General features: G+C 42.9%; 1 protein-coding gene and 1 long non-coding RNA gene across 6 annotated transcripts in view; one reads left to right on the top strand and one right to left on the bottom strand.

Annotated features, from left to right (window-relative positions):
- LOC147000224 (uncharacterized) overlaps positions 1 to 18233 on the top strand; it is a 28482-nt gene extending 10249 nt beyond the window's left edge. Inside the window, exons 2-4 of one of the 3 annotated variants that reach the window (XR_015046070.1) lie at positions 5773 to 5949; positions 10245 to 10440; positions 17947 to 18233. This is a non-coding gene — a long non-coding RNA (uncharacterized LOC147000224). Of the gene's footprint in view, positions 1 to 5772; positions 5950 to 10244; positions 10441 to 10940; positions 11062 to 17946 lie in introns of those variants that run through there. The other 2 variants (XR_015046071.1, XR_015046072.1) reach the window with 2 other exon arrangements.
- A 3098-nt stretch (positions 18234 to 21331) lies between these two features.
- Positions 21332 to 25356, bottom strand: part of Znf521 (zinc finger protein 521) — a 284198-nt gene continuing 280173 nt past the window's right edge. For all 3 annotated transcript variants that reach the window (XM_021150480.3, XM_029471828.2, XM_021150478.3), the window contains one exon: positions 21332 to 23295. In XM_021150480.3, coding sequence (XP_021006139.1) covers positions 23266 to 23295 — 30 coding nt within the window. In that variant the 3' untranslated portion in view covers positions 21332 to 23265. The remainder of the gene's footprint in view (positions 23296 to 25356) is intronic.

Here is a 25356-nt window from a genome sequence, read left to right on the forward strand (position 1 = left end):
TGAGGAAAGCAAAGGAAGACTGGAATATATCTTCATGCTAAGGAAGACCAGGTGGCTAGAGCTGGGGACAGATGGGGCTGTGGGTGGGGCTCAGTTCAGCCCTTGCAAGCCAGAGGCCCAATTTCCATGTTCTTGTTTACTTTCGCTCAAAAATGGCTCCCTTCCCCAGAAGCTTGACCTAGGGGAACAGACATGGAGATCCAGGCCTCCCAGAGCCTCCACTTATTCCTTGTAGACAGGGCTTGGGTTTGAGTTATGTGAATGATCGCCCCTGCTCTGCACTTCATTTTGTTTGTAGATACTTACCCCAGAGGGGTATTTTGAGGATAGATGAGATAGAGGCAACATGTTTTAAACTTCTGAGATGAAAAGAACCATATCAACTCAGGCCTTATGTAATTAAGAAGCTTCGAGTGGCCGATGCACATACAGTTAAAACCACCAACAGAAACGCCGAATAGCCTTTCTTTCCTTCTTTATCATTTTTATAAAAAGAAAGTAGGGGGAATCTAATTTTTTTTACCATAATGCTTTTGTGCACTTAACATTAACCCTCCCTTCCAGGTGTCATTAGCTGCTAATTAAGATGTTGATTCTTAGATTGTATAGCTTGCAATAGAAGTGATTTGTGAATGCTTACTAGGTGTTTATCAACCTACACTGTTTGTATTGGTTCAGCAAAAGCCTGGCATATTTTAATTTACAGAGCAGTTTCCCAATTCTCCACTTATTTCTGCATGTGCATAATGAGAAAAAAATGATAAGAGAGGAAAAACGGGATACTATAAATAGTTGCTAAAGCAAAATGCAATAGGAAAGAGTTATGGCCCTAAGTAGATATTAAAAGAGACAACAGATTGAATTTATCTTTCCTTTTTAATGGGGTATTTTAAGAAATAAAATTTGCATGTTGGTGATGTAGGCAGGTGTCTGCATGTACCTGTGTGAACGTGTGCATACATACCCAGGTCAGAGAGCCGGCAGATGTCAAATACTGTGTGAAGTCCCTGGATTTCCTGGAACATGAATGCTTTTGTTTCCAGCCTTGGTCTGTTCCTTTGCTGCTATAGTCCACGCCTTTGAGTGTTCACAAAGAATGGAGCTGCTTCCAAAATGGCCCTTAAATCACAGAAATAAAAAGGATATTCAGTGACTATGGAAGATTCTGCAACATGGGGGACATTTCCACAGGACTTTTTAATATAATTTATGAATATTTGCTAGCGACATAATTGTCTTTTCTGCTGACATTTTCAAAGCAACACTGTGATTTGTTGGGTCTCTGGAGAGTCCAACTACAAAACTGATAATTATATTAAATATACATAGACAATAAAGAGTGTGTTTACATAACTATGCCCATAAATATCTGATTGAACAGTCATTGTTCTCAAACCCCTTTTAAGCAGCTCTCTAAGGATTCCAGTTCTAATGACATGATGGTTTAAAAGATGTTTCTCAGTCTTGCTCCATATTTAATTAACTTTCCTTTTTTAAACTTGTGATGGCAGAGACAATAACAAGTGACTCTGAAAAGCAGCAGCCCTTTGAAACACGAGTAAGACCTTGTGGTGCTTTGTGTGACACAGGCATCAGAGGGCAGCCTGTGTGCAGTGCTGGCCTGGGACCTGGCTCTCCCCACGGACTCTATTATGAGGCCCTTCAGAGCTCACTAATCCCACACACCTTCTCACACACACTTGCATCTGTGTATCCCTGCTTCCCGCACATGCTCTTGCATGTAAGCAGCTGTGTCTCTAATGATTTCCTTTCCCAGAACATAAGACAGAGGCAAATTGGAAAACCAACAAGGCTTGAGAGCAAGGCAGGGAAGCATAGTAGAGAAGAGGCTGCGGGAGGGAGGAGGCACTTGTGTTCTGGTCCTGGCTATTATTGCCCTTTGGTCTTAGCCTATGTTGTCTGCAAGAAATCACAGAAATGGTGGCTGAGAACAGCAGAGATTGATTGTCTTAGTTCTACATGTAAAAGAGTCAAACATGAGTCTTGAAGGGCTATTGCCCAAGTGTCAGTGGGAACACTTCTCTCTACAAAGAGAGATACTATTTTCCTGTGCTTTCTAGGTTGAGAGATGGCCCACATTCCTGGGCTGCCCCAGCCAGCTTTAAAACAACAATGACCACAGATCAGGTTCAGACCTCAGTAGACCTGATGTTGACCTCATATTTTCCTCCTTTGCTGTTCAGCATCCTTTTGCAGTGAGACTGGCCCGCTGGATAATTCACAAAGAGGTCTTCATTTCAGTTTCCTTACTTCCTCTGAGCCCTTCGCCAGAAATGTGGACTCACAGGTCCTGGGACCAAGAAAGCAGATGCTTACGATTAGATGGACACACATTATTTTGCCAATCCTTAGCAAATCAACAAAGGCTCTCTTAATAAGGAAAGTGTTCTGAACTAGAAGTAGATCTGTTCATGAGTGAGGTTAAAGTCCAGGGCACGTAACAGTAAACATGATAAACTCAATCTCTCTTCCCCCAGGGAATATTTGGTGGTGAGGGAGAGAGAAGCATTATCTAGAAAAAGTAAACATAGTTTGTTTAGCTGTGTCAGGGATACAAAAGAAAGAAGAGAGCTTAAGGGGCATGTCTTAAAGAGTGACCTGGCCTGGCTATGGGTATAGAGGGTTGGAGCCACAGAGAAAGACTTTTCTAAGGGGTGACACAAAAACAGGTTGTCATCAGTGTTTTGAAGTTATCAGATTTTGAGTGCATGAGCCTGGTAGAGAAGCTGGAAAGAATATTTCCATCAGAGGGAACATCCAACATCCATGTTCAGGCCCTGGAGTATAAGACAGGATACAGCAGTGCTACAAAAGAATTAAGAAACCCTTGGGGATAGACTGGAGAGAGCAAGGTTTTCCCACACACATCAAATTGAGTCATCAAGAGAGAGAAAGTTAACCCAGGTCTGTGCAGGTAGGGTACCACTCAGAGGTTGCCATGGAGCTGATTCTTATTCTATGGACACTATTGAGATCTTTTTTGGTGGATGATGCACTTAGGGGTCAGACAAGCTAAATCATTTCCCCAAGGTCACCTGTCAGGATGATCCAGGACCTGAACTATAGTCTATTCTATCCTCTTCCTACACTGGTCTCAGAGCAAGACTAGAGGACCCAAACACTGAATTCTAAGCAACTGAAAGTCAGAGAGAATCCGTGAATAGTTTAGAGAGGTGGCAAACTTCAATCAGAGGCTCCAGCTTTGGCAGGAAGCAATACAAGCCAGGAGTTTCTGCCTGGTCTGCAGTGCTGATGGTTTGAATGCAGGGAAAGGAGGAGACTGGAGATGTGTGGCTGTACAGGAGAAGCTGAGACACTCTGAGCACCAGGACTATGAGCCCAGCCTGGGCCACAGACCAGTTTCCAGGCCAGACTGGGCTACAGAGTAAGACCCTGTTTCAAAAAGATATAAGAGGGAAGGGGAAGGGATTGAGAGAGGGAGAGAGTGGCAGGGGAGGGGAAGAAAAATGAAGAAAGGACAAAAGGAAAAAATTAGCAAAATATTGAAAAGTACAAACTTGCTAAGTTTTGCTAATTGATGTAAGCTGAATGACAGAGGGAGCCAGCAGAGGGTAACTGTGCCTCTGTCCTGTTCCCAGACATGACCTCATCAGCTGCATCCTTTTAAAACAGTAGGCTCACAGCTGAGGCTGTAGACCAGCAACTTAAACATCACTAAACCCTCAGCTCATGAAGCTGTTTTACCAATCAGGAAGAGAATAAGGTATGAATTAGCAATGTGCGATGGATTTCAAGTTCCCGCTGACTGAACACCCAGCCGACTCTCTCCCAGGCAACCGTCCCTCTGCAAGACAGGAATTCTGCTAACCATCACGGCTCCAATTCCATGTTTGTGCTGAACTCTTTCTAATTGTCATCAATTATGATTCATTTATTTTAGGTGTCTTGCTTGTCATAATATTATCATTTGTAAGTCTTTCCCTTTGCAGGCGGAGAGAATCTGTTGTGACATCTCAATAAAGCAGGATTCAATCAAGGTGTGAATGAATTCTTAATCTTGTTATAAATAGAAGGTACCATATGCCAGGATGTAAGGGATGCTTCCCTCTTTGTTGAAAACAATGTTAGTGAGACAAAACAAAAGAAGTTTCAGAAGTAGCTGGTTCAGCTCACTGTGCTCTCAATTATATAATAGCCAACATGCCCTGGCAGCTGATTTGGAGTACTGAGTGGAGAATTCACACATATTTATTTAGAATCACCATTTGAAAGAGAAAATGAGTGTCAGGTTTAGCTTTGAGAACCCCAGGGATGCACTGCTCCTCCAGAGCTTGACTGTGGAGGAGCCTTCCAACACTCACCTACTGCTTCACGGCCTTGCTCTCTGATAGAAATAGCAGTTCCTTTGCATTTTCTCCCTGGTGGGTAGACTATGAAAACTGTGGCTGAATCAACCAGGCTCCAGCCCCAAAACAACCCTGGGAAAATGTATCTCAAGAGTTGGGGAGGTAGCATAGTTAGGAAACTGTTTGCCACTCATGGGTGGGGGCCTGAGTTTGATCCCCAAGACCTGGATGTGCTGGTATGTGCTTTTATTCCTAGAAATGGCGAGGGAGAACTGGTTGGTTGATGACTAGTCTAGCTGCATCACTAAGTTCTAGGACAGTGAGTGAGTTGACTCCTAACCTCCAAACACATATGTTCATACATGGGCAAATGCCTCTGCATATATGTGAACACTCACCCTTCACACTATATCTTTATATGTTAAATAATAAATATTCACATATATAACCTACTTGTGTATTCTTTCAAGAGTGAGGGCTATGATAAGTCCTCCCACCCCCCCACCCCCACCCCCCCATTACACATCCAAAGTCCAATGCAAAAGCACCTGAAGCTGTGGGTTTTCTGGGGAGAACCTGCATGCACTCAGAGGTCCAGCAAAAGCCACAACCAATAAAGCTAAATTAGCATGCAGCAATCTAGAGCTATTTCTCCCTTTGCGGCTGTGCAGCCCTCCCCAACCCCTCTCCCCCTACCTCTCTAACCCAATCAGGCTGTGTTTCCACCTTGTTCCATTTCTGCAGGGCCTCACTAAGTGACTAGCTTGTTAGATCAAAATAAAGTTAATGGCTAATAATACTTCCCCCTAGTGTCCAGCGGTTTCCATGGAGGCTCATTGCACAAGAGTGGATTTTGGAGTCAGTCAGTTTAGGGGTCAGGTCCCAGCTTTTGAGTTCATTACAGGAATTTTCTGGGCATGTATATTTTTTTTTAGGTTTTAAAGTGTCACTTGTAATTCATCGTAAATTAAGATGAGGATTAAAGAAATAATATGCATTAGGAAACCAGGATAGGAACTGGCCTATCAGATTGACAGTTCAGTAGAGGTCAGAGACAGATCTCTGGACACTTGGACCTGAAGACCCTAGTTTCTACTACTTCCTTCTTTCCAGCTCTCTTCTCCATTGTTCTTTCCTTTTTCCCCTCTCCTTTCTTCTCCAATGATTTGCTGAAGTCCTGCTGGGTTGAAAACAACCCAGCATTTCTTTATTTCCTTCATTCTAACGCAGAGTACAGAGTACATGGATGGCACATTCCACAATCAATGTAGACAGGAAGCGCCGGGCCTGGTAAAGGGCCATTTAGAGCAATGACCCTGCTGCCCCGTCCCTCCACAATTCATTGTGTCCACTTGTTTCACAATAGTCATTAGAGACACGAAGGAAGTGTTGATAAGCTTCAGGATTCGTTCAAGGGCCAAGGTTAATTTTTATTTATTCCCAGGTCATCACAAACAGAGGCAGATGGTGGTGGCATTTCCTTCTTGCCGGGAGCTCAGATACGATCTGGATGGTGTTCAGCAGCCTTTGTGTCCAGTGCCTCGCAGCATGGCAGCTTTCCTGGACGGAGCCCCAGCCACCCAAGCTGCAGACTGATTTTATTGAACCATGATGACTTGTGGTAAGTAATTGAGGTCACTCGGACCTGGCTGGAGGAGGGCCAACCTCGCTGAAGAGAAAGGCTGACATCGTTTATCCTTCAGCGCAATTCCTTGAGAGGATTTATTTTTGGTGACCCATTTAGGAGGTAGCATACAAAGTCATGATGATCCGTTTATTGAAAAGTCACTTTCTCTGAATTTTACTAGCATCAGGTGACTTTGGGATGGTTTCAAACAATGGTTTGCAGAGTGCATTTACGAGAATGAGCACACTGTGCCACGCCCATAGTTAATCTGGTTGGTTTTCTGCTACTCAAATAAGTAGAATGTATATTCCAGTTTCAGAGCTCATGGGTGAATAAAGAAATTATACTATGCTCATGAAGAAAAACAAAACCCCAAAAGTATCAGCTTTGTTTGTGGTTGGCTGAACCTGTTTACTGCATAACAGTTTCCTAGTCACTCTGAAACCAAACACAGCCTCCATTTGGCTTCCCCTAACTGGTCATGAGAAATTGGTTGGAGCACATGACACAACCCCAGCCCAGTGCAGGGAGCCTGGAATCAATCTAGGCTCAAGGAGACAGCTCACAAAAGCACCATAACAAGGCTAAATCCACTCTCCAACATGGACTGTGGCCCAGTTAACCAGGTCCAATGAGTGCTACCTTCTCCCCATCCCAGAAACAGCACTCCAGTCACACAAGAACAAAAAGTACAAAATGCATCTTAGTTCACGTTGCTTCCCCACAGACATTGGACGTTGGGTAATTTCTAGAAGAGAATGACATTCTTTCTTAGGGTTCTGGGGTGAGAGGGTCCAAAGTCCACTGATGAGCATCTAGTGAGCAATTGCATGCCCAGTGGCTGAAAAAAGATGGATTAGGGAGCAGGAGGAGTAGAGGAAGGAAAGAAAAAACAACAATGATGGCCAAATTCTTTTATATAGAATTCATTTCCAAGATAACTGTGTAGTGATACATTAATCCATGCATGACAGTCTTTCCTTTTCCCAGTCATCAATACATCTCCCTGCTGCCATCTCATCTTCAATGCCACTGTTATAACCCACATCTTCAGGACCACGGGTTGTAACACCCGTCTTCGGTGACCCTACCTACCACCATACCATCTACTGTACTTGAATCAGTGCTCTGACTGCAGCTACCTTTTCCTCTACATCTATTGTCATCTCAAGCATCAGAGGCTATATTTACAAAAGGCAGAGGCATGAAGAAGAGATATGGGAGAATTTATCATGTGATATTATTTATTCCTTCTATTCTTACACTAAATCAACTTTGGTAGTCTTGGGTAAGTCTCTACCTAGAAGACAGATAGGAAATGGTGGAACAATGTGGTCCCTGGGTGCAGTGGAAGTGATATTGTGACCATACTCTAACATGTGTGGGTATTCAGAATTTAGTCATTTCTTAGCTTTATTCAGATGTAAAAATTTTGGCTCATGTCCCCTGAGCAGTGATATTTTGCTAACTCCATTAATTAGAAAGATATTCTAATAACGTTTCAGGGTTCCCAGGGTTGGAACAAAGAAAGTTAGCTTAAGGTCCTGAGATTTGTGGGGCAAGTGTATGTTCCAAAGCAACTGGCAGAGACCAGGTCAGGTGCGATCACACAGTGGGGGCTAGCAAGCCCCTGCTGTGCTTTTCTTGTCTCCAGACGTCATCCTGAGAGGCAGAATGGTACTGTATGTAGGCTCTGGAACAGTACTAACTGCAGGTGGATCAGCGTGGGCTTGGATAGGAAATAGCTTCCCATTGGCTCATTGCTCATGAACCCCAATTCTCCTAGCATCGGATAGTTTCCTTTTTTTTTTCCTCCCAGTCCTTATTCACACTTTACTGACATACCACATTTAAGGCACTTACTATTTGGGTGACATCATACACAATAAGACAAAAGACACAGAAGTGATGTTAAAAAAGAAAGAAACAACTTGTGTATATGTATGTATATGTTTACGTGTGTGTGTGTTGTGTGTACTTGTGCAGGTATATGTGTCATTGATATCAGAGACCTTTGTTCTTTCCCTATCTTAGTTTTGGAGACAGCATCTCTTACTGAATATATAGCTTACCAGTTCAGCTTGACTGTCTGACCAGCAAAGCCACAAGGGTCTCCCTGACTCTGCTTCCCTACTGGGGTTTCAGACACATGCCATTGTGCTAGATACTTTATGTGTGTGTTGGAAATGTCAACTCAGCCCCATGTTTGTGTGTCAAGCCTTTTCCAACTGAGCTCTTTCTTAGCTTTGGAAAATTGTTTATACTTACTGTTATCATAAACAGGATTACAACATTCTACACAGGACTGTCTGTGGAGGGGCCAGGCTTGGCCACAGGTAGAAGGATGAGGAGAAAATGTAGACGGGAACTTTATTTTGATTTGAGGACTGATTTGAATAATTTCAGTGGGCTTCTAGTTTAGGGAACCCTAGACTTATTTGATACTATACAGCATTGGGGTGATGAGAGAAAGTAGAACGTGGCCACAATGCAGAGGCCTTAGAGTCCAACAGAGGAGATGGTGGATGCAGGCTCCAAGTTGACCCTAAGGTGAAAGATCCTCCTAGCAGAGTCATTTACCATCCCTAGGAATTTTGCTTAACCCAGAGAGGGGCGGTTTCTCCTGAAGTAGGCCTAAGATGCTGAAGGCTTGATTGAAATATGCTGATTTGATGGTTCTGAAAAGAAGGCATGAACTGGGTTCTGTGTCTAGAGATATATATTTTAACAATTCCAACCAAACACTAGCAGTTAATCTTAGTCAGTACACAGGATGCTGCTTCTGCCTGGGTTTCACTGCTTTAGAACACCTACTGATCTTCAGTGATTACTGCCCCTCCCCCTGAGCACGAGAGGTCCTCCTTGGACTTTAGATTCATGTGGCTATCTCCTCTGGACTCATACAGCACCTTCTCAACTAGCTCCAGAATTGTTCTGTTTCTCCATCTCCTGACTCATCACCTACCATACTTACTGAATAAAATAACCATCTTAGATCTCAGTTTTGCAAGCTAGTGTAGCGCATGGCATCTGCTACAAAATTTGATGAAAAAATGTAAGTCTTAATAGCTCTTTGAACTTTTGGCTGCTCCCAGGTTGAAGGAACTTACAGGAATATTGCGCTCATGTATAATAATGAACAATTATTGGGCACCAATTGGAGGTATCCCATTCTTATTCATAATCACTTTCGTCTTCGTAATGGTCATCATGTGACCATGACCTTTCTCTACCTTAGAGACACACTTAAGCCTTGGTCCTTGCTCAAAGAACATATAGCAAATAAGCAGGTGGGGCCCCAGGACCCTCCACATTGATTCTCAGCAGCCTTACACTAACAGCCAATTCCCCAGTTAGCATCTCTCAGAAATGACTCTGCCCTGAACCTTCTTTCTCATATGAAAACAGTACCCCAAAGATTTGTCTATATCAGCTCCATCGATGGAAGGCATTCCACTTATGTGCACTTAAGAATAACCAAGTGAATTGCGAGGTGGGACCATTATCTCTAGACTCTCATTGATAACTAAAGCATATGGCTGCTTAAACAAAGGTATCCCCTTCAGCTTACTGCATTCATTACTTTTGTCAGTTAGAATTCACCTGCTGCAAAGTTAGTGGCAAGTGTGAATTGCATATTTCATATTTTACTTAGCAAAAGCCCACCCTGAGTCAACCCCCAGCACACACACACAGAATGACAGTTGTAGAGTTCTTATTTGGTCTAACAAATGGTTACTCTTCTCAATGGAATGCCAAGTAGGATATTAGTTAATAAATATTAATAGTCTGCTTCTTTTAGATTATTTTCATTCACATTTATTAGTGTGGTGGTGGTGATCTCTCTCTCCCCCTCTTTCTTTCTCTCTCTCTCTCTCTCTCTCTCTCTCTCTCTCTCTCTCTCTCTCTCTCTGTGTGTGCATGTGTGTGTACATGCACACAGTACTTGAGTGGAAGTCAGAGGAAATTTATACGGGTCTGTTCTCCCATTCTAACATGTGGGGTCTGGGGATTGAACTGAGGTCCTCAGGCTCAGCAGCAAGCCCCTTTGTAGACAGAGTCATCTCATTAAATTTTAAGTGATAAATAAAATACATGGCCCATAAAAACAAAGTTCTCTAATTTTTTCATCATATAGTTTCTGACTTTAAGTCATACTTTCTCGTATACTTTCAAGCCTCTGACGAGGTTGCTTTACCATGCTGATAGGTGACAGGTGTGTGGCTTTAGGGAGACACACATGTAGTCTGCACAAGTTTGAGAAGAGCGTTTATTATTTTCCCACTTAGCACCAGAATGTCTCAAAGTTCCAAGAGAAATCATGACACAGAAGTTACTTCGTGAAGCCTCTTGGGAGAAAGTCTCTGGGGACAATCAGCAAAGCCAGAGAAACACACGCTGTTACTCCAGCCACACGGCATTGGCATTGACAGAACTTGATTTTTCCCGACTGAAGACAGTGGGGATGGACAGGACAGAGAACAGGTGAGGTGGACAGTTGTCTGACACCCAGGAGGCTTGCTGTGCATCCCTCTAGGGCAGTGAGCCTCTTGTGTCTCTGCACTCCTTGCTCCAGCAACCTCCTTCTCAGAAATGTCTTCCTGGAGTGCCTGTGGCTGTGGGGTTGAGTTGCTATCCAATTTTGTATTCTCCAGCTTCCACATTTATATGTTTTCTCCATGCATAAGACCAGAACTACCCTGGTTAAACGCTCCATGAAGAATTTAAGGCTTCTTCCTGCACAATTAAGAATTTAAATTTCATTTTATTAAGAATTTAATTAAAATAATTTAATTAATAATTTTATGTACAATTAAGAATTTGAGAATCTCCTGCATAAACAATAGTGAGCAATACACCTTGACTTGAAATTTTGTAAAGGGTAAAGAAGTTTAGTTTTTTCAACTCTCAATGTCCAGCACACTCCTCCCCACCTTACTAAACCAAACCAAAAACATCACATCAAATCTTCTCATTTGATCCAGGGACAATCTCAGCACTGTGGAGGCTGAGCCGAGATGACCATCATGAAATGTGCACAGCTAGCGTGAACTACTTAGTGAGCTTGAAGTCAGGCTGGGCTCCATACTAAAAGGGGCAACATTATCTGGAGAAGGAGGAAGAGGAGGAAGAGGAGGAGGAGGAGGAGGAGGAGGTGGTAGTGGAGAAGAAGAAGAAACAAAGAAAGAAGAAAGTGACAAATGGAATAAGAAAAATAAAATATTTGCTAGTCTCACTTGGTAACTGCCCAACTGGGATTACTGCCTACTCTGTTCTCCTTTTCTAAAGTGTTGGGCCTAGTCTCCTTTGGTGCCTCTTCAAGAGCAATGCAGATTCCCTTCATTACCTTATCCTTGACCCATGTAGCTGTTTAAGCTATTTCCAAAAAGCAGTGCTCTCTAGTCTTTCTTGAGGAAAATCTTACAACAGTTAAGAGTTGGAGCTAAGTGTGGAAAAGTGTGTAGTGGACGGGCATAGAGCACTGTGGGAAGTGAGGAGTCTAGGACAGGGGAGCCCACCGTCATCTTTTCCCTGCATCATTCCCTGGCTGCAGAAGATAGAGAAAAAGGTCAGATGGTCAACACAGTTGTGTCACATCAATAAGTTTCTCCTTTGGTGATGGCAAATCATAATCTGATCTGTAGGAGATGCTCAAAATTCAGCACCTATGTTTCCCAGCCCTGTCATGAGTAACACAGCCTTCACTCCCCACTCCCTAATTAGAAGAGAGAAATCAACTCGCTCAGACAATCAGAAGGCCCATGGTCACAGAATGATCCTTGAGCTGAAACTGATGTATACAGAAAGCTCTGGGTGCGTCTTGTCTTGAAGTGACACCCACCTCTTCTTTCTTGAGCTAACTGGCATGATGATTCTCAGCGGAATCCTTACAGCTCCCTCTGGGAGGCTGGAATGCCTTCTGTAATTTAGTTAAACAGCTTATCCAGCACTAAGAAACTCATTGCTCATGGAAGGAAAATGGATCCTCACGGGTGATTCTGGCCAGCTCCTGATGTTCATCTGGGGCTCCTTGTGTTTACGTGTTTGTCTCTGGTACCTGAACTACAGTGAAGGGACAATTAATACACACACTTTCATGCCATGTGCTGCCGTTCTGCTTGCTGTTCTTTCTATTTACATAACCAGAGCTTCAATACCCTAACATGTTTTGCAAGCTGTCGCGACATGCGAAGCAAGTGATCTGCTCTATTTTGCTTGCTAGCATATTTTTGACATATTTTAGCTTTTGATGGTAAGATTGCGTCTTTGCCTGCTACCATCTGTCTCAACTCAATGGAACTCCGGAGCTTATGAAAACAGTGGGGTGTAGTATTTCTTACACACTTGCACTCTACTAGCAACATGCTATTTTGAGTCTTACCCAATATGTCATGCTTTCACACACAAAGCCTGAAATGTGTGATAGCTTCTGAGGTCTGCCAGGGAGGGGTATTATCTTCACATCCAATTTGTATGAGACAAGAGATATACTGGCAGGGAGAAATGCATATTTAGCTTCTAAATTGAGGTGTCCTTTCATTTGGTTTGTGTTCTCTTAGCTCTGCTTATCTGTTTATCAATGTGATTAAGATCTTCTGTGACAATACATCTTGCGTTTGAACTCTGCAGCCTCCCATCAGCTGGCAGTTGTGAGGTATATATCCTAAATGTGAAATAGTTAATATACCTACATTTGGCAATAAAACATTTTCTTTCATGGTATCCTTTTCTTGTTTCTATCTTTGGGGGAAATTACTGCAGATTTGACCCAAAAGATTAGCTTGGTCCATGTCTCTGCTGACAGCAACCCAAGGATCAGGTAACATGAAGAGAAACGTGACATTGTATTCAAACAATGTGTCGAGGGAAAGGCCAAAAAAATGCATGGCTGTAACATGCATTTATTCAACACCAAGCTTAAATGAATTTATTATGCTCCTGGATTACACCCCATAGGCCAAGAAGCTGTCAACTATTGACATTTTCTTTTCTCTCCATGTTCTGAGTTGAGTGTAAATATATTTGTCATGGGAATATACTGTGTGCTCTGTTCAGTATACTCTCATTTCATCAGAAGGAAAGCTCTTATTATCTGCAATCACAGCCAACATTTTTGTTGCTTTGAGAAAGGAATGGGATAACAACGCCTGGATTTACATATGTATCCAGCACTTTTTTAGACTTGGTTTTGAATGCTGTTTTAATCTCTGTGCTGAATATTGAATATGGGCAGCCTGATTTCATCTACCACAAGATCCCATTGGTGATAGAAGAAACAGTGTTCTGTCTGCTGTGGGCCATGACTAGTTCATTTTCTGTCCTACAGCCAACTGCTGATCATGGAGGAGGTCATTGCAGAATTTTGGTTCTAAACTCGCTGGATGAAATCATTGGTATCTAGTGGACCAAAGAGAAAGGCATTTTGTTTTTGTTGTTGCTGTTGTTGTTGTTGTTTTTTGTTTTGGTTCTTTTTTTTTGTTTTTTGTTTGTTTGTTTTTTTAGCTCTTTCTTTTTTCTTTTTTTTAAACAGTTTTTTTTATTAGATATTTTCTTTATTTACATTTCAAATGTTATCCCCTTTCCTGTTTTTCCCCTCTGAATCCCCCTATCCCCTCCTCCATCTTCCTCCTCCCCAGCCCACCCCCTCCTGGTTCCTGGCCCTGGCATTCCCCTACACTGGGGCATAGAGCCTGAGGGAGGTTTTTTGAATATGCTGCTCTATGATCTTAAAGCGAATTATCTGTGCTTACTCACATGTCTTCTTCATATTCAGGAGATCAGGGGCAAGTAGCAGACCCAGAGAAAAGGCAGAGACTAAATTTCCACGTAACTGTTCCTGACTTAACATGGCTCAACTTAATGACTTTTTTAACCTGAAGTTGATATGAAATGGTATGCACATATTGAACTTTAATCATCCCTGTGACTATTAGAATGTGTTCTGCTCCATGTCATGGTGTAGAGAAGAGGACCCAGTCAGGGATGTGTAATTGTTAGGGTAACAACACACCTATGTTTTCATTTATCATCAACCATCAGCACAAGACATAGCACAGGACCCAAACCCTGTCCTTTGCACTTAGCAGAGGATGGAGAAGTACTTCTCTGTCATCTGGACCTTGACTGGAGAGGCACCAGAGCCTATGTGTGTTGAACTTTGGTGAACTGAGGGTGATAAGCCAAGATATGACTTCATCGATGTTTTATTGCACTTGCATGAGGTGGGACCCCCAAAAGTGGGCTAAGACACAGAGAGAGTTGAGATGCAGTTGAGTTAGCAGAGTGCCTACCCAATGTGGACAGGCTCTGATTTTTATCTTCAGTGCTGTACAGACAAGTCATGGTGGCACACACAGGAGGTGGAAACTTAGAGGGTTAAGGTCTCCCTCAATTATATATCAAGTTCCTGGGGTCTGGGGTATGCGAAATCCTGTTGATCCAAACCAAACAACCACACAAACAAAAAATGAGAGGAGAGAGGACAATGTACAGACAATGTACCTTTTAAAGAAAAACAATACAGATAGGAAGAAAACACTTGATTTCTAGTTTCCAAGGCACCTTAGCAGGAGCTTTATGGAGGAAGAGAAAGTTATTCTGGGTCTAGAAAACAGGCCAGACCTGAGGTAAAAGGAGAAGGTGGAAGAAAGAGTGAGAGCAGAGAGGTGGGAATAGTGAAAAGAGTAACTCACTCTGCCAAAGCTTGAAACAGGTTGAGGTTGAGTGAGCTACCAGCCTGGGAAAGTTGAGTAGAGCAAACATGGTTATTTGAAAGAGAGAGGTCCCTCCTAGTCCAGGCATCTGAACACTTGGTTCCCAGCTGCTGTTCCTGTTTGGGGAACTAAAGGGGTACAAACTTATTGGAGGAAGGATATCACTGAAGGGTGGACTTGGAGAATTCACAGCCAAGCCTCACTTTCATTTGCTCTGTCTGCTTTCTGCTTGTGGTTGGAGATGTGCCCTCTGCTTCCTCTTCTGGCTGCCGCCTTTGGTCACGCCTTCCCCACTGTTGTGGACTCGCCCTCTGGACCTGTAAGGGAGAATAAACTTTCCCTTCTGAAAGTCACCTTGGTCACAATGTTTATCACAGGGATAGAGCGGTAACTAAACCAGCAATCAAGCTATTCCTCCAGAAAGTCAAAGGAATATTTAAGGTTCTCAAGGCAGGAAATTTGGTAAGGAGAGTCTATTTAGAAATGAGAGACGCGGGCTGGTGAGATGGCTCAGTGGGTAAGAGCACCCGACTGCTCTTCCGAAGGTCCAGAGTTCAAATCCCAGCAACCACATGGTGGCTCACAACCATCCGTAACGAGATCTGGCGCCCTCTTCTGGAGTGTCTGAAGACAGCTACAGTGTACTTACATATAATAAATAAATACATCTTTAAAAAAAATAAAGAAAAAAAATAAAAAAAAAAAACAAGGGCTGGTGAGATGGCTCAGTGGGTAAGAGCACCTGACTGCTCTTCCGAAGGTCCAGAGTTCAAATCCCAGCAACCACATGGTGGCTCACAACCATCTGTAACGAGATCTGACACAGACTCCCTCTTCTGGAGTGTCTGAAGACAAATACAGTGTACTTACATATAATAAATAAATAAATCTTTAAAAAAAAAGAAATGAGAGACGCAGAGGAATGAGAGTGGTCTGAAGTTCAATGTAGAAAGGGCAGTGACTCTAAAACTGGCCTAAAGAGAGTCTGGACTAAATACATCTCTAGTACATCATATCTATTTTGTTTCAAGTATTTCTAGCCCTTGATAAAATACTAGAAAAAAGTGCTGCAGTATCTTGTAAGTTTACCTATCCCTCAAACTAAAGATGGGAGAAGTCATGTCAGAAGAGAAGGGATTTGGTATACATGGCTGGTAAGTAGCAGAGAAAACTTTCAGGTTGATTTTTTCCATTTATTATATTACATCAGGAGCCTTAGGTACTTCCTGAATGAGAAAACGATATAAGATACGTTTATGCTGATTAAATGATGGCCATATATAGGATGGAATAGAGCAAGGCTAGAAGCTAAGAAGTGAAGTATTAATGTATGTGAATGACCTGGAAATAGAGTGTTTTCAAGCAAGAATCTGGGAGCCAGGCAGGAGGATGAGGGCAGAAGAAGTATCAACAAATAAAAAAAAATGAGCAAGAATGACTGGTTGCTGAGGCCATCACAAGTGACCTTGGAACACACACTCTCAGTAAAGAATATTGATAGACTAAAGAACACAAGAATGCAGGAGAGGCAGCAGGCAGAAAGGGGAGGAAGTGGAAACAGACCACAAACTGAGAAATTTGGAAGAAAATCAAGCAGGAAAAAGTCCTGGGAGAATATGGGATATATATATATATATATATATATATATATATATATATATATATATATACATATATATACATATATACATATATATACATATATACATATATATATATGTTGTGTAAATGTGCATACATTTAAATACATAAATAGATAATGAAAGCTGAAGATAGGAGAAAGATACTGAGACAGGAAGAGTGAGCTAGATGAGGAGGCATTTTATATACTGAAGGGACGAAGGTGGGAGGGATAGATTAGAACTGTCCAACTGCCCAACAAGAGTCTGTGTGGGCACATAGGAGTTATGAATGTTATTTTGATAACTGAGCAAATGAAGTATCCCTCCAGTGAGAGCTAAGAACTAAATTTTAGAACTCCATTTAAGCTACTTAAAGTAGTCATGTTGTTTATCTTTTTCTAAAATTTCTATTTGTCCATGTGTACATATGTGCATGTGTGCATATTCACATATATGTGCATATGTACAGGATCCCAGGGTCACTCTGGTACTCCTCAAGTGCAATCCACCTTGCGTTTTCAGAAAAGAATCCCTCCCTGGCCTGGAACTCACCGATCAGGTGAGGTTAGCTGGCCAGAGATCTGTGGGATTTTTCCTTTCCCCTTCTGTGGCTTTGGGGTTACAAGTGTGTGCATGAACATGCTACTTCTTTACTTTGGTTCTGGGGATCAAATTCTAGTCATGCATGTGCTTTACCAAATAAAGTATCTCTCCTCATCATTCCATGACACTTAAATAATCTGGAAGGCTCCCACCTCTGACAGGATGCGACAGGATGTGACTCTCATAAAATCAAAGCTTTGGCCTTCTGTGGGAGGCAACTCTATGTTTCTTCTGATTCAGGCAAGGACAGCAGAAAGCCTGTGGTGACTCATTGGCAGGGGCAGGATGACAAGCTAGGGCCCTGCTCTGTGACCTTGACGTCCATTGGTTGCGCCCTGTAGCCAGTCTCACTATTAGAACATTATTTGTGGAGAGCTTACCTGAGTTATGATGCATCTAATATTCCCATTCCCCAATGTAGATGGTGTGGTCTGGATTGCACTGTCTGCAGGTGCCAGATGAAGTGAAGAATTGGCAGCTCTCAGGGGCAATGTACACACTCACCCTCAGCCTGCCATGGCTCCTGATTAAAGTGCTCCTAGATCACAGAACATAGACACAGAGGTGTCTGTGGCAGATCTCTCAAGATGAAAACTATTTTACACAGGTTTCTCTGGTTCCTAAGTGAGGAGATATTTTCTACTCATTTCTGAACTTCACATTCCGCTTGGATCTGCAAATTTCAGAGCCAAGATAAGGCTTCTGAGAGATTTCACATAAACTTACTAGACTTTTTCTTGATGTATTTCCCATCCAGAGGAATGAGTATATGCACTGTGCTGTACAACACAGGTGAACAAAAGACAAGAGTCCCACATCAGCATTCATGGGGACCCAGAGGTGGCTTGCCCACTGTCCCTTCCCTTTACTGGTGTGGCTTTTCCGAGATGGTGGCATGTGTTGCTCGGGTTGTTTTTCATAGCGTCCACAGCTGGGAATTCAAGATGCTATACTTAGGCAGAAGTCCATGAAGGAATTAATTGATACGAGCCAGAAGTTGATTGCCATTTAAGTATTCAGCCTCCATCATTGCCAAGTTTCTCTCTTTGCAGAAAGAACCGAGCTTGCCTGCAAACTGGCTCGTTCAGGATGTGAGCGCAAGATGGAATGCAACCTTTAATATGCTGCAACACCTGCTTGGAAATAAAGGGGCTCTGTGCCTTTCCCCCTAAGGAGTTGACAGCTGACTTCATTACAAAGGAATCTGGAGCGGTGGTGGAGGCTACTCCTGCCTCTGAGGCTCTCACCCAGAAATGAGGTGCTTACTGGAGCTGCACTTTGGCCACTACCAGAGACTCCTGCTGGGTCCTTTTTATCTAGGCACATCCCTCTTCCTTGAACTCTTGTTTTTAGTGCCTTTAGTGGAAACTTCCTCCTGAAGAGGGAGGAGGTAAGAGGCTTTGGGCTGCGGATGCTAAACGAAGGAGGGTTTGCAGGTGTTCGGTAATGGGATCTGGATTTCTACACTTCCTTTCTCAAGGGTTCTGCTGCGCTGTGCCCAACAGGCATAAACAGACACAAAGTCAACGCTGTCACACTCTATGAAGTAGCAGTTGAGGGTTCCCTAGATTCCTTAGTCCAGTTCTGAAACAGACTCAGCACTGGTCTGAGAAGCCAGGCTTAGAGATGATGCCGTGACAGTCCATCTGGGCTGAGACACCCATTATATTTATCAGGAATCAAGGTAAAATTTTGACCCTATCACCCATTTGTTTGATTTCCAAAGATTCACAAATGGGTCTCCAATTTATTAGAAGACAGCAGACTTGACTTGCATCAGATAATCTTAATTTCTGTTATTATCATTCAGGACTTGAACTCTCTCCCTGACCAGGGTTGGAAGCAGGCTAGACAGAACACACATCTAGTTAACTGCTGCTTACACTCATGTGTGATGATGAAAGTCACACGGCAACTTCAAATTTGCACATAATAACTATAAAACCAGCATCATATGAATGCTAACGTGCACAGCTCGTATGACTGTCTAAAAGAGAGGTGGAATGAGAATTAGGAAAAAGGCTAATAATACTAGAGGTCAAAGCTGGCAACCTGAAACTCAGGCCTGGCATGCAGTGTATCTCCTATGGTCCACACAGTAGGGGCTAATACAGTCTGAATTACAAGAAGCAGAACGGATTGTCAATATTTGGAAACTAGAACATAGCATATAACCACCATAGCTGATGCTGGCTCTGCAGACATGAACAATCCAGCATCAGGAGTCCCATGTCCCTGAACAGGACCGCCCAGGCTGTCGGAGATCTCAGGGGACAAGATCTCACTGGCCAAATTAGTAATCTCTGGACCAGGATAAGAATAATGGACTCCTGAGTCATTTCTTCCCTTTACACTTACAATGTTACCTAGTTGCTACATTAATTGAGGGTTAAAATAATAGTCAAGATGCTTAGTTGTAAAAGGTGACACCAAGTGAAGGGCACATAGGCCTCATTCCACACTCTACTCCTGTAGTCCTGAGCTCAACCCACTCTCCTGAGGGTGTATGCTTGAACGTGGTTCTTACACTTGACTCCTGGAGTCACTGTGGGTGCTTCTGACACCCAGCTTGACTTTCAGGGATGGGACTCCAACAATAGCCTTGTTTGACAGGCCCCTGTGATTCCAAAGTTAAGGCAAGTAGAGACCATGCGAGTCGGGGAACAAAAATCACATGGCCTTCTCCATTAGAGCAGCTTGACAGCCTAGCACTGACTGACATTTGGGGCAGGTCATGCTTTGTTCTGTGCCTGTCTTGTGTACTGGAGGACAAGTAGTCACATCTTGGTTTCTCACACATACAGGAGCCACCTTCCACACAAAACCCACTGCCTTCTGTCACAGAACTACAGTCACAAAGAGGGCCATGATATTGGTCCCCTACCCAGATGCAAGGCCTTTTAGAAATCTCTTTTGGTATTAAGTACTAGGAAAACAGGTTCTCTTGAGAAACTAATACATTCTTTTCATTCAGGTTATTTTCCCCCTTTACTGCCAGGAAGCTCCAAGTCAATGCTGAAACGGCCTCAAAAGCAGAATTGAAGCATGAACCAGGCAACTGCTGCCCCTGCCCCCATTCTCCTCTGAGATTTCCCATAACGGTGGCTTTTATGGCTGCAGTATGCAATGTTGCCCATAGACTCCTGGAGACTATAGACACTTGGGCCTCAGCCCAGCTGATGGCACTACTTTGGGAAGTTTTAGAAACTTTACAAGTGGGACTGAAGTGCGGAAGTATGACATTAGAGGCAGACTCTTGGGGGCACAGTATTCATGGCTACTTCTACTCTCGTTCTGTTTCCTGGTCAGCCATGAAGTATACAGCTCTTCTCTGCTTCTCACCCCGTCCACCACAACATCCTGTCTAAGCACAGGAGACCAAATGGACACAACACAAACTCTCTGAAACCAAGAGCTCAAATCCACCTTTCCTCCCTCGCTTAGGTCTTGATATCAGTCATTTGATCATAGCTACATAAAAATAATGCACACACTGGTATTCTTATTAATCTTCATGTTGCATTCCAGCCTTATGGGGTGGGGAAGAATATAAATATAAAGAAGATAACTTATCAAAGCTGGCTGGAGGTGATTGTCTGAGCACTGTTTAGCATTTATCATCCAAAGAAGACTGGCTACAAGGAAGAAGAGTCTACAAGATAGAAAGTGCACTATAGTCTTTGGAGGATCAACCAGTGTTTGTGGCATGAACAGTGGACAACACATCTCAGTTCCCAGCTGAGTCTCACGGGAGGCTGACCCATGCCTGTGACATCTCACTTCCCAGCTGAGTTTCACGGGAGGCTGACCCATGCCTGTGATGAGGCTGCCACACAGCCAGCCATTTGTACTGCCAGAGTGGATCTCTCTGTGTCTCTTGCTTCCCGAGAATTCCAAGCCCTGGGGTTTGCCACAAACCTAGGTGGTCTCTAAAGACAATGACATTAAGGGCAACTGAGGATCTATTCTGGGGGTGATGCAGCACCTGCTTTCCATAAACCAACAGCTTCCTTTTATAAAAATATAACCCTCTCAGTAATAACCAAAAATGTAAAGCTTTTAAAAAATCATTATTAAGTGTGGCTATTTCATCTTAAGCACAAAATCCTGAAGAGGCCAGAGATCTTAATTTTTTAAAAATATAGCTGAGTATTTTAATTATGGATGCACTTGCATATTCTAAGCATACTTCATTATTTATGTCGCCAGTGAAAGAGCTTTTTAATTAAATAGCATGCTGGCAATCCATTGTGAAAGGTATAGGTGTAGGCTTCCCTTGAATTAAAAAGCTAAACACACACTCACATGAAACGTTACAGCAGGTGTGCATACCTTAATCACTACAAAATACTCATTCATGAATGATATTCAAATTTGACAAAAGATTTTTAAAAATTTTTTTATTGAAAACACAACAAATAATATCATGTGCTTGGTTATTCACACTTGGTTCATTCCATGACTTGTGAATGAGGTAGGGTAGTGGTTTTCAAAGTGTGGTCTGCAACCAGCATTACCCAGAAATTCTTAGAAGAGCCCAAGCTTGAGGCTCCAGGGACTTGTGTCTAGCACGCCAAGATGTAACAAGCAAGTCCTGCAAGGGAATGTCAAGGAGCTTAAGGTTTAGAACCATGGGGCAGCGACCCTGCGTTGTGATGCTGGAGATGTGGCTGTCACAGGCTGGTCCATTGGTGACAAGGGGTCACACATCCATCAGTCCAGGTTGCATTTTTCTTACCTCAAAGTTCTGTGGCGATTATTGCTATTTGCTTGAGATCTTCCAAGTTTAAAAGAGGTCACAGGACTCAGAGTGTGATAACCGGTTTAAGCACGATGCCATGGATGCGCTCCGTGAGTATGGAGTTTATACTTATACTCAGACTAATGACGTCTATCAAGGTCCAGGGCATACATTGCCACCCTTCTCGTCTTTAAAAAATTGCACAAAAAGCTCTGAAATCAGGGGCTTCTCTTTTTCAGCATTTTGTGGTAGGCTGCGGAAGGCATCTCAGAGAGCCATCTCCTCCCTGTTGAAAGGCTGATGACCAAGTTCCATTACCTTCCCTGGTCGGGTGATCCCAGGCCAGGAGATGAAGCCATTTGGAGAAGGCTCCACTGGGAGTCGGCAGCAGAAGCAGAACTAACAGCCCTCTGACTCGATGATGCTCTGCACTTTGTCTTTGGAACGACGCTGCTTCTTAAGTACACATAAGCCAAACAGCCGCTCCAATTGCAGCCATCCACCACGAGTTCAGATCTGCACAGCATGATGTGAATTGGGCTGCAAATTATGCAGAAAACAGCCATCACATCCATCTGTGATGTCAGACTCTTCAAGTACAATGTGACCTGGTAGATCTAAGACAGTTCAAATAGACTGGGTCTGCTTTCTTCTCGTGCCGCATGATGGATCTCCTCCCAGCTGCATTTGGCCTGGTGTGCTAAGGTTAAATATGATTGAGGCTATGCCTGCGATCAGCTCTGGAGCAGGTTTCATAGCCAAGGGTGCAGGCAATTAGATTTCCTTTTCTTGCTTTCTTTCTTAATGGTAAGACTAACTAGAAAAGGAAAACACACAAATACACTCATAGCTGATGGTAAACTGAATTTATTTCCTCTTGGAAAACAATTCCAGTAATCTCCAGGTTCAGACTGCAGGGTAAACATTGAGAGCAGTAACATACAGGTTAGTTCAACTGATTCAAGAATTTGGCTGTGTGAAATCATTAAGGAAAACCTTGAACACTCAAAGCTTCAAATGTAGCCAGGAAAAAAAATCTTTGACAGTCTACATAACAACTATTGCATATATGGTGAGGCTACCTGTCACACTGCAAGGCTTACAAATATATATATGGGCCGTATCCAGATGTGGGGTTCTGTTCTGTGAGAATGTCTCTTCATAGTTCACGAGAATCTCCAGCAGTAAAAAATAGTCTTGGGTTTTAACCATTGATATACCAAAAGAGAAATTCTAGGCTTAAGTGTACATAAAAGGAAGTCCAACCATAGTCACATGAGAACAGTTCATTTAAGTTCTGTCTTCCTTGAAAACATTTTCTCTTAAGCCATTTTGTTCACTTTGAAAATCTTGCCTGAATAGGGCCCAAGTCCACTTGTCTTTATAAGACCATTTTAGCATCGACGACATAATACATGTGCAACACTTTATATACAAGGAGTCTGTCTATCTGGTGCTCAAAAGTTCCAACACATGAACATCCAACAGTTTTGATAGTACACGTTGTATGATACAATACAATGCTTCTGAAGAATATACATTAACAATGGGAGTTTCGTGCAAAGAGTAAAACATGTTCCCTTTTTGTGCCACAAAAGTCCTTCTCCTCGAGAGGCCGTGCATACGTGAACTAACTGCTGTGCTGAGTCATCGTATGATTCTGTGGAGAAAAAAGAGGGAGAAAGCTTCAGTGATAGTCTTGCCATTGGAGTGAGCATAGATACATGCTGGTAGTCCCTGGTGCCGTGAACTGCGCTGTTTCTGCACAGGGATGGATGCTGCATTGGTTCTTTACTGCACCAAGGAGGTTCAGATGAGGTGAAAGGCCTGGGGTGAGTATGGGTACACCGACGTGAACTCCTCTCCATGAAGAGGTAGGAGAGGCTCTGTGAGAGGAGGGCTTGGTAGTACCATAACTTTTCTCTACCTGCCACGCTTTCTCCAAATACCCTCCCACCCAGTACCACCTCTTTAACACCACCCATGCTTCAATCACCAGGGTACCACTGTTAAAACAGTTTTAAAACAGTGTCTTGACCTGTGCATCATTCCCACTTTCTTAAAAACCACAATTTAGTCTAATCTCTAATAGATGGTAAATGTTGATTGCCAGGGTGGGGCTCTACCCATCCTCAAATGGGTATCCTAAAACACATTTCCTTTTTCTCTGATTTTCCAAAGCCTCCTGGCCTCATGATGGTAGTTTTGTTGTATCTTCATAAGAACCTGTGGAATGCTGCTATCAATACATGGCAGGGCCCACAGCACTTAGTGCTCAGTAAAGAGGACCTTACCAACTGTATATGGGATATGGGAAGAGGCATAGCTTCTGTCTTGAGCTCATTAAAGTTCTCATGATCCAAAGAAGAAAGCCATGTAGGCATATGACAATTCAGTGATATGACCAAAAATAATGGGAAGAAACACAGAAATGCCACAGCTTTTCCCAGGCCTGCCTCATCACCAGGGAAGGCTTTGCTGAAGCAGGTATTAAGATAATGTTTTCATTGAGGCTAGAAACATGAGAGAGACCCCAGGAGGCCACTGTAGGCTGAAGCATAGGCCATGGTGAAGACAACAAAGCAAGAATGTGTGTGTGTGTGTGTGTGTGTGTGTGTGTGTGAGAGAGAGAGAGAGAGAGAGAGAGAGAGAGCGAGAGAGAGAGCCTGTGTGTTTTCTGCATGTGTGGATGTGTGCCTATTCGGACTGGCTAAGATCTTCTAGAGGGCTTAGAAGCATGACTACTGAATGGAAACACAAATGAATGGTAGTTTAGACAATATTACGAGGGGACTTAAGACATCACTAAAAAGTTCAGAATTGGTCATACATACAGAGAGGAGTTAAATGAGTATGTGAAGCAGAACACTTTGTGAAGTCTTTGTTGCCTTTAGCATCCATCCCTGAGGATGGATGGCTAGCCAGCCACTTGTTCAGGCTGCATGACCAAAGGCTGGGAGGCTGATAACTCCATCCTGAGGCTGTCACACTAGCGAGGCAATGGAGAAGGATGGAAGGGCCTAGCTCTCTTCCCTGTTTCAGATTTAGCTTTTGGTGAAGGAGATGGACAGTGGGACTAGGTCCCTTCCCACCACAATTACTGTGTGATGGACAGTCATGACGGGGGGAGGGGGGAGGAACTCTGGCATTACCCACCTTGAGAGCCCAAACTGCAAAAAATGAGAGAAGGCAGCTTTGTTTTATTGTGAGCTTATGTAGAACATCCTTGCTCCATTCTCGTCAAAAGGATGGCTTTCTCTCTAGTAGTCCTGTCCTCCAAGTATATTTAAGAGTAAACTATTTTCATGCCAAACCTTTTGTCTGGATATTGATTTTAAATATGTCTGGGAGGTGTTTTTCTGAAAACATATTAAAAATACTGGTGGGAACAAAAAGCTTTCCTATTTTCTTAAAGATCCACACAGCTATGATTAGAGGGTTTACACACATTACAAAAAGTTAAAACCCCAAACTATACTGTTTCTTTTGTTATCTCGAAGTCAAAAGTGGTTTCATAGAAAGGTCTGAACTCAAAACAGAACAAAACAAAAAGAACCTAAAAGAGAATTATGAAGTGAAAGAACTAAAAGAAGCCAGGACACTAGATAGCTAAGTGCTGGGCTACTGACAGGTGATGTGTAGTGCTTTGTTTTTCCTCCAATTAATGTTTAAAAAAGAAATAACTCGGGCTGGCGAGATGGCTCATGGGATAAGAGCACTG

Source organism: Mus caroli, unplaced genomic scaffold (genome assembly GCF_978045245.1).
Source record: "Mus caroli unplaced genomic scaffold, Mus_caroli_1 scaffold_19, whole genome shotgun sequence".
Classification (NCBI taxonomy): Eukaryota; Metazoa; Chordata; class Mammalia; order Rodentia; family Muridae; genus Mus; species Mus caroli.